Source organism: Mercurialis annua, linkage group LG3 (genome assembly GCF_937616625.2).
Source record: "Mercurialis annua linkage group LG3, ddMerAnnu1.2, whole genome shotgun sequence".
NCBI classification, from domain to species: Eukaryota; Viridiplantae; Streptophyta; class Magnoliopsida; order Malpighiales; family Euphorbiaceae; genus Mercurialis; species Mercurialis annua.
Genome location: NC_065572.1, coordinates 7282466 through 7292851, shown reverse-complemented (window position 1 = coordinate 7292851; position 10386 = coordinate 7282466). Strand labels below are relative to the sequence as shown.

The window sequence follows — 10386 nt, the reverse complement described above, 5'->3', positions numbered from 1 at the left end:
TGATAATTGCCGGAAACCGAACTAAGTAGTGGAGTCCGGACTTTGAGCAATCCTATGGTGACTATTGCATGTGTTCTTTGTACACCCTTTGTTATCTTGAGCGAGTGAAATCTAGTGAGGTATACGCCATTGCTCGAAGTAGAACATTTATGTCATGTTGTGCCCAACGTATCTTGAATTCGATTTGTATACACGTCCCGTATAAGATAGCGAGTTGTATTGTTGAATGGGTTGATAAGCATGTTTCCGTGATTGTAATCTTGATAATATCAACTTATGTCATTGACATTGAATTTCTCACTTGTTTGCATCACCCTTAGTTGTTAGGTCGGGAATCATTCATTAGGTTATTCATTAGTTGGAATATTGTGTGCGACATACATGCGGGTTTGAGGTTATTATCTAGCATGCGTCCCCGAGTAAGATTCATTTCTTGCTTGAGGACAAGCAAGGGTTTGTGTGAGGAGGTTTGATAGGAGTATTTTACTCCTATTTAGAGTGTCGTTTCCGCATGCTTTTATTATATTTTATCACGGTTTTATGGTATTCCGAATGCCTTATTACGTTTTTTAGTATTTCAGGTACTTAGGAGCATTGCGGAAGCATTTTGGTGCAAAAGTTGGAAAAGTCGACAAAAGAGATGCGAAAGCTCATTTACAAGTCTGAGAAGCCGACCCCGCTGCACTAATTGGAAAATTGGAACCAGATAGAAGCTTCAAATGAATTTGTGTTCTTCATGCAAGTTGAAGTAGACATCCTAAGCTTTCCAACGGTTCACGAATCGACTCAATCGGACATTTCTACACCGAGTTACAAAGGTTTGAAGATCGCGATCCCGAGCAGAAAAAGGCAGCTCGAATCGAGCTCCTCATTTAACCAAGGGAGCTCGATTCGAGCATGGGCTTGCTGGAAGGGGGATTTCTGATTTCAAAATGCAACAAGGCTTGATTCTAATTGCTTCTTTGGGCCAAACACTCTTGTAGTTGATGTTTTTATTTCCTCTTTTGTCTAGTACTATATAAACAACATTATCTCCAAATTAGGGAGGGAATTGATAGACAACATTTTACATCATTTAGTTCTCTTTGTAGTTGTCTCTTTTGGTTAGGAGTAGAATAGTTTAGGGTTTTGTGCCTCCATCTTTTCCACCATTGTTGTGGTGTTGGAGCTTTATGATTTGTGTTGAACAAGAGTTATCTATTAATGCAAGTCTTTATTGTTGATTCAATTCTTCCAAGTAAGTATTTATTCAATATGATTTCCATTTGCTTAGTAGTTATTAGTGATGTTTAGCATGTTTGGCTAAATCCCCATGTTTGGGGGTTGATATGAACTCTTAATTGTTGCTTTGAATGGATTTGTATGTATGGCTTGAATAACATGTTTTAATCATTGTTCTTAATGCTTGTTTTAGATTGATCTCCTAAAGCAAGATTAGTGTTTGTTTAATGCATTGAGAGATGGTTAAATAGATAGACATATGTGATTAGAAGTCTAAGTCATAACACCGTGAGAGCGGGTTAGGGATTAGGTAGCCGTTGAGTTGGATTAATCATTGCTTGTTGTTTAATTGATTAGGTTTAGTATCACGAGAGTGAGTTAAGCTTTAATTGGTTGCTCGATAGGTGGTTTTGTTGTTCTTTGAGGCTCGAGAGAGCGGGAACGATGCTTTAGAAACAACTCGGTTCTTGTTGAATGCCATGATGTTCATTTTCATTTGTTGCAATGTTAATTAGCTAGTATCAACCCTCAAACACTTTAATCTTATTGTCTTTAATCCTTTTATCATTTAGTTGTTGATTGTTGTTTGCTTCTATAGTTGAATAGTTGATTGCTTAAGTTTAAATTCCGTAGTTGTTAATCGAGAAACCTATCACTCGTTTGCTATCCGAATTGGAGTTCAAAATCATATTTTATTCTCATTAAACCTCTCATCCCTGTGGGTTCGACAACCCGGACTTATAGTCCACTCTATTACAAGTTGGTGAGTAAAATCGCCAACAGTACATGCCATGAATTAATCTATTGATAATACTTTCTCAGGTGCTCTATATTCCAATATCTGGGTACCATGGATCCAGTTATTGTCTTTAGTCTATATGCGCCCTTGCCAGTAGCTTCTTCTATAATATAGGGGCCTTCCCAATTAGCCTGCATTTTCTTCACTCCTGCGTTTCCTCTGCCAACTTCCGCGTTTCGTAAGACCAGATCGCCTCTTTGAAATTCTCTAAAATTCATTCTTTTGTTATGGTATCTTGCAGCTTGCTTCTTGTATGTAGCGGCTCGGGCTGCCGCTTCATCCCTTCTTTCCTCTAGTAGGTCTAGACATAGCCTTGTTCTAGCCTCGTTAGTTTCTTCTTCTAGATAGTTTACTCTGATGCTGGGTATTCCAATTTCTACTGGAATTACTGCTTCAGTACCGTAGGCGAGCCTGAAAGGTGTTTCGCCAGTTCCTTTTCTAGGAGTTGTTCTGTATGCCCATAGGACGCTGTATAATTCTTCTGCCCAGTTCTCCTTATACTGAGAAAGTCTCTTTTTTATTCCTTGTGCTATGGTTCGGTTGGTGACTTCTGTCATTCCGTTTGTCTGAGGGTGCGCCACCGAAGTAAATTTCAAATTGATCATCAGTCCTTTGCAAAATGCCTTGAACCGCTTGCAATTGAATTGTTTGCCGTTGTCTGCTACTACAGTGTGGGGTATGCCGAATCGGCATATTACTTCGTTCTTGAAGAATTCCTCTACTTTGGCTGCAGTGATGGTTGCGACAGGCGCTACCTCTACCCATTTTGTGAAGTGCTCTATTGCGACGATTAGGAATTTCACTTGGTGTTTTCCCGTTTCAAACGGTCCAACTATATCGATCCCCCATGTGGCGAACGGCCACGGGCTTTCTATTGATCCTTGAGGTACTGCTGGTACACGACTGATGTTGTCGTGTCTTTGGCATTTATCACACTTCTTGACTAGTGTTTTCGCGTCTTCTTTGATGGTCGGCCAGTAGTATCCTTGGAGTATTGTTTTTCTCGCTATGGTGACTGCTCCTTCGTGTGCTCCACATATTCCTTCGTGGATTTCTTTTAAGATGGATTCTCCTGTCTGGGGCGAGACGCACCTAGACCATGGATGAGTCAAAGAGGTTCGGTAGAGAACTCCGTTATAAAAAGAGTAGTTGGCAGATTTTCTGATGGTGCGGATGGCTTCGACTTTGTCTGTTGGTAACTCGCCGTGGTCTAAATATTTGATCAATGGAGTCATCCAGGAGTCGGCCTCCTCGATTGCCATGACTTCTGTTTTTCTGGTGCTTGGCGATTCGAGAATTTCCTTTAACTGCATTTTAGCGAATAGATCTCCGAGTTCTGATGCTGATTTGGCGATGGCGTCGGCTTCGGTGTTTTCCTCTCTCGGGATTTGAATGATTTCCCATTGTCCTCCTTGTGCTTCCAGCTGTTGGAGCTGTGTTTTGACTTGACTCAGGTATTCGATCATCCCTGTTTCTTTGGCTTGATATTCTCCCTTGACCTGATTTACCACCAGCTGGGAGTCGCTATAGATCTTCAGGATTTCCGTTCTTATTTCTAATGCGAGGCCGAGGCCTGCGATTAGGGCTTCATACTCAGCTACATTGTTGCTGGCGGCGAATTGGATGTTTACTCCATATTCGATTCTGATTTTTTCGGGTCCTTTGAGGATGGCTCCTGCTCCAGCTCCCTTTTCATTCGACGCTCCGTCTACGTGGAGTTCCCATACCAAGGCTGGTTTGGGTTGGCCAGTCTCGGTTGGAGTTATTTCTGCTACGAAGTCCGCCAAAGCTTGTGCTTTCAGAGTCGGACGAGGTTCGTATCTTATGTCGTGTTCGCTAAGTTGGATGGACCAGTGGACTAATCTTCCGGAAGTTTCTGGTCGTTGGATCGCCTTTCGCAATGGTTGATTTGTTCTTACCACAACGTTGTGACTTTGGAAGTAGTATCTCAGCTTTTTAGCTGTGGTCAATACGGCCAGTGCCATTTTTTCGATCTCGGGGTATCGTGTCTCCGCGCCCTTCAGGACTCGACTAATGTAGTAGATTGGCTTCATCTCATTATCTTCTTCCCTCACCAGCACTGTCCCGATGGTCTCGTGCGTGGTGCTGATGTATAGGTATAGTGTCTCCCCTTTCAGCGGTCTGCTTAGCAATGGAGGGGTGACGAGGAACTTCTTTATTTCTTCAAAGGCGTTCTCGCAGTCTTCATTCCATTCAAATTTTTGTGTTCCTTTGAGGGCTTTGAAGAAAGGCAAGCATCTTTTTGCTGAGCAAGACATGAATCTACCGAGTGCTGTGATTCGCCCGTTGAGTTTTTGAACTTCATTTATGCTTTTTGGTGCCTTCATGTCCATAATTGCTTTGATCTTCTCGGGGTTCGCCTCTATTCCTCTTTGAGATATCATGAATCCCAGGAATTTCCCGCCTTGTACGCCGAACGCGCATTTGTCAGGGTTCAGCTTCATTCCAAACTTATTCAGTATGTTGAATGTTTCTTCAAGATCTTTTGCATGGGTTTCTTCCTTCTGGCTCTTGATGATTAGGTCGTCTACATACACCTGGACTCGTTTTCCTATCTCGTCTTTGAACATGAAATTCATAAGTCTTTGGTATGTTGCTCCAGCATTTTTCAAGCCGAAAGGCATTTCCGTGTAGCAGTAAGTTCCTCCCTCCGTGATGAATGAAGTTTTTTCCTGGTCTTGCTCCTTCATCTGAATTTGGTGGTAGCCTTGAGCTGCGTCGGCTAGGCTATACATCGCGTGTCCAGCAGTAGAGTCCACGAGTTGATCGATATCTGGGAGAGGGTAGCTATCTTTAGGACACGCTTTGTTTAGATCGGTGTAATCCACACACATTCTATTTTTTCCGTTGGCTTTCTTTACGATAACTACGTTAGCTACCCATTCGGGGTAGTGGACTTCTCGTATGAATCCTGCTTTCTCCAGTTTTTCTACTTCTTCAGCGATTATTTTCTGTTTTTCTTCCGAGAACTTCCTTTTCTTTTGCTTCACTGGGTTCGCCGCTTCTGCTACATTTAGATCATGAGTAATGACTTGGGGGTCTATTCCGACTATTTCTGATGCGTTAGCAGCGAAGGTTTTGACGTTGTTTTTCAGCATGGCCGTGATTTCGCTTTCGATCTTTGGGTTCATGTTTGCGCCGAGATTTACTCTTTTCTCCTTGTCGAGTTGGAGTTTCTTCGTTTCGCCTTCGGGTGCTGTTTCTTTTTCTTCGATGTCGTGATTAAGGATTTCTTCTATTGCCATGGCTTCGCCTGATTCTCTTATTGCTTGTTCGTAGCACTTTTTCGCCTCGGCTCGGTTTCCTTGTATCGTGATAATTCCTTGTTTCGTCGGTATCTTCATGGTTAGTGCTTTTATGCTCGTCACGGCGGCTGAGTCGTGGAGGAAAGGTCTCCCCAGTATCGCGTTGTATGGCAGGTCGATTTCTACGACGCTAAACCGTGTAGGTAATTCCTCGCTTTTCCTTGTCCTTCCTAGCTTGACATCGAGTGTAATTGTTCCGTCGGGCTTAATTGGCAAGCCCCCAAATCCTACCACAGGCGTGGCATTTCTTTTTAGTTCCGCTAGGTCTCCTCCTAGGCTTTCGTAGGCCTTTTTTGTTATTAGGTTTATTGCGCTTCCTTCATCGATCAGGATTCTTTCAACGTTCCAGTGTTCGATGATCATGGCCACTACCAGAGCTTCGTTGTGCTCTTCAGCTATTCTCCCGAAGTCTTCCCCGTCAAAAGTTACCGGAGGAGGAGTTGAAAGTTCTGTTGCTTTTCGTTTTCTCTGTGGCGTTTGATCCTTCAGGTTTACTCTTTCAGAAGTCATCTTCTTCAATGAGATTTGTATTTGAGTTCGGAAAAGCTCCTTCTTTTGAAGTTTAGTTAAGCTTTTCCCACAGACGGCGCCAATTGATGGAGTCTGCCTTCTGAACCGGTGAGTGAACCTGTAAAACAGGGTAGAAGCTAACCGGACGGTGGTTGTCCGATTAACTCTCCGATGCTAAAGTCAGTCTAGAGCTTTGAGCAGCGTTTTGAGTATATGAATGTAATTGTGATTCTAGGCATACCTCGTGCTCCTTTTATAGTAGTCGAATATACCTAGTAGAGTTGTATTAGGCAAGTGAATCCTACTTTATAGGGATTCGGCAATATCATAGGGATTCTCCTGATTTGTCGTGATCTACCTTAATCTGATAAGAGTCCTATTTAGGAACGTCTTCCTAAATAGTCTTATCTTCCTAAAGTAGAGCTTATCCTTCCATATGTAGTGTTTGTGTCCAAATAGGACAATATTTCCATATTTAGTCGTTTACCCGAATCCCGGACTCGATGCGCTCTCGGCGGATCACGTGGGATTCGGTCTTTATGTTACCGAATCTAAAGAGATTCGGCATTTCCTTCATATCTTCGGATCTTCAGGGGGAGTCCGGTATCACCTGAGAATGGATCTCCTGTAACTCGGCTCCATTATACTTTCAATAGGATTCGGTATCCATCAATTTGTAATAAATAGTGTAAATTCATTAATATGACCCTTCAAATTAAAGTGAATTTGAGAGAATTCTAATCTGTAATATTTGATAGTGATCTAATCTTAAAGAAAAATATACAAAATTTTCTACTAATACTTAATTGGTTGGATCTATAAAAAACATATTAACCCAATCCTGGTAAACAAAATCTCACGTAAATTATATTGGAATTATAGTTATCAATTAATGCTTCAAAGAGCAGTTAAACACAAATCTGCTTGTAAGTTGAATTTTATTTATTTGCCATTTTAGATACATTAAATTTTATTTCAAAAAGTAAAATATAATTTTTTTTATTCGAATACATCATTAAAGATTTTGGTTTTCAGAAATTTTAAATTTAAATTTTATTTTTAATTTCAACAGATATAGAAAATACAAAAAAATATATGTAAACTACATCTAGAAACTAGAATTTGAATGTCTTATAGTTATCCTTATCAATCATTTGAATACAAAAATGTATCACTAAATTCTCACAAAAAATTAGATACTAAACGAGAATAAATTACTTTTTTTATTCACTTTAATTTTTAGTTTTTTCTCTCTAATAGTTTTCTTGATTTTAATAACATCCAAACACTTCTCAAAAAAAAATCCAAACAGATATTCGTTTGAGTATATATGTTGTTATATTAGCTATAAAAATTAAGGCTCCTAAAGTTCACAATAACAAAAACAAAAAACCCTAGCCGTCTCTTTCTTTTGAGAAACCTCTCAAACCCTATTAAGTTTTACCTTTTTATTCATTTGGGAGGTGGTTTTTGGCCATTCTTGGCCAAAAATCACCTCCCCAATCTCTCAAATTCAGTTTTTTAGCCCTTTTACATAGTTTTTGTCTTTAATTTTGAATAAAATTTCTTTCTTGGCCAATTTTGGTCTAGATCTAGAAATTATTTTCTACCTTAGTATCTTAATTTTATTAGATCTATTCTAATCGAAATTAAGAATAGTTTTTTTCATCGTTGGAGATGAAATTGTTTTTTGCGATGCAAGCGATTTGGATCTCTAAAACAATTAGAGCCACCATCTTACGACGGATTTCACCAAATATCGGTATGTTTTGCGTCAGTATAGATGATGTCTTTAATGTTCAAGAGAAGAGATATGTCACTGAAGATGTGATTAGGGGCTTTAATGATGAACTTATAGCTGCTAGTTGTAGCAGTCGTGCGATTAAAGTTAGTATTATCATGGCAAGCGAAGCTAATCTAATTCTCTTTATTTTAAAGGTTGTAATGGATGTCAATAACAACTTTTTGTTTTGTAATATTATCAGTTTGATAGCAAATGACTACTTTAACTTAATTGAGATGCATATATGTTATTTTAATTACGATAGAAAATCTCATGTGGTAGCATATGACTATTTTAGTTTATCTAATTGGTTGGGGCATGTCCCTCCGATTATCAAATTCTATGTACTGGCTGATCAATCAGCTTTTGATTAATAGAAGTTTTTATTTCAAAAAAAAAAAATTAAGGCTCCTTTTTTCTTGTACCTAATCTATAAAGTATTATCATATACTAATATTATTGAATGGATATTATAAGAACATGCAAGAAAAATCACATAACTGCAAGCATGAACAAACCCAATTAGTAATCTAACTTACATTTAATTAAAAAATAGCGTAGAACAAAAAGTGATTTTTACATGGTGTTTTTTTTTACTTGATAAACAAAGGTTAAAACAAGAACTGATTGTGCATAGTCTCCTAATATCATTGCAACTAATTCTGAAAAGTTTTACGAAAGATTTTTTTAACTTTTTACATATTTTTCATAAGAATTAAATTTTTGATAAAGAAAAAAAAATTATTAATAAATATACTGTCTGTTTTAATCATGATCAAATTTTCAGTGAACAATCAATCAACTATATTGTTTTAGAAGAGTGGAGCTAATTCTGAAAAAATTGGATAAAATTTGATTTTGTTTAAATGACTCTTTCAATTAGTATATATTTCTTTTATCTTAGGCCAAATTTATATTCTTAACTTCAACATTTTAACTGCATACATACCATAATTTTAATAATTTTTACAAAACAATTAAAAGCATGCAAATCCTTACAAAAATAACAATTTTGCTCTGAAAAATAGTGCATTATTTCAAAGTTTCTAGAATATTAAAATATAAACAAATTGAAACATATTTTACTGTCTAATGCAACATAACAATCAATTTTGACCATCAACGAATAGGAAACGAAGGGTTCAATGCAACACCACAAGCACCACCATAGACATTAGCACCCCTTTCCAATCTCATGTATCCATTTTCTCCCCATTGAACACCCCATGAATTCTTAATTAACCAATATTTTATTCCATCTACACTTGTTCCATATCCAACCAAAAGAACACCATGATTCAATGAATGTCCGCAATCTTGAGCCATTAATATTCCACCGCGATAAAATTGAAAATTATATGATCCACTATCAACGGCTACCGACACAGGTTGCATTGATACGAATGCTTTAAGCGTTTCCTCATCATTAGGGGCTACATCCATATAAGCACTGATTTTCACAACATTCCTACTCATTCTACAAGTTTTTTGCATTAATTCATAAGGATAATATGATTCCAAAGTTATCCCTTGATTTTCTATTATATATCTAAAAGCACCATCCATAGTTCCACTTCTGCAACCATTACTCTGCGCACAGTCCAGCACTTGTTGTTCCGATAATGAAATGTCGTAACCTACAAGTCCTTCAACAGCTGCCACAGCTGAAAATGCCCAGCAAGAACCTAAATGAAATTATGCCAAAAGAAATACCATATTAGCTAGAAAAAAATAAAACAAATATTTAAATATACACAATGATTTAACAACCGGGTCAAAAACACTTATACTTATGCAATAATAAATTAAATGGCTCTCATCTATATTAATCAGTTTTTTCATTATATTGTGACTATGCAAGATGAAAAAAATGTACCACATTTGCCTTGGCTCTTGACATAAGTGACAAAGCCTCTTTGCCTCCAGTCCACGCTATCTGGAACTTCAAAGATTTGATAATCGTGTGGTGTTTTGGTTGATATATTTGTTGCTTGATCTAGTTTTTGCATTTTGTAACCATTATATGTAGCAAGAAATTCTTCATTAGTTAAATCTGCAAAATGATTAAGACCTAACTCGTAAGTTTTATTTGATGCTTTGTTGAAATTCTGAATATTTTTCAAGTTAGTCTTGAATATTTGAAGCCGCTTCTCTTTTTCTTCAATGTTTTGATATGTGCGTCCGTGATGAACCATCCATTGTTCATGTTTCTCAACAATGGTAGCATCTTCAATAGTCAATATTCTTGATCTAACTTGAAATACAAAGATTGATAAAATTAAATATATATATTTTGTTTGGTTTGAGAGTGCCATGATTAATAGCTTGAACTAGTTCTAGGTTTAATTAGATTGCCAAAGTCTTTATATAGACATTAACAAATAGAAGGAGAAATTAATAATTTTAAATTATCTTGAAAATATTTATCATTTATCTCGTTTATTATCAAAAAATTAAGTTAACATTTGATTTTTAAGATTCATAAAGAACCTGAAATATTTGATTGTTGATCTTTTGAACCGTTAGTTATTGATATCAATATTTTTTTTAAAAGATTGAGTAGTTAATTTTATATTATTAAGGTGTAAGTTGATTATAACATTATATGATTATGATAAGGTTATGATAATCCAAATGTACGATAATGATAATAGTATGATAATGTTTTTATGATAATATAATGATAAGCTTATAACAGTATGATAATATGATCCTTACATGGAAAAAAATTACAGAAATAGTGTCAT

General features: G+C 37.1%; 1 protein-coding gene across 1 annotated transcript; it reads right to left on the bottom strand.

The window, feature by feature from the left end:
- Positions 1-8665: 8665 nt before the first annotated feature.
- Positions 8666-9959, bottom strand: LOC126674992 (macrodontain-1-like). The gene is made up of 2 exons (XM_050369555.1): positions 9516-9959; positions 8666-9324 (listed from the first exon to the last, which is right to left on the bottom strand). The coding sequence occupies exons 1-2, from the start codon at positions 9952-9954 to the stop codon at positions 8759-8761; spliced, it is 1005 nt and encodes a 334-aa protein (XP_050225512.1). The 5' UTR covers positions 9955-9959; the 3' UTR covers positions 8666-8758.
- Between the last annotated feature and the right edge of the window lie 427 nt (positions 9960-10386).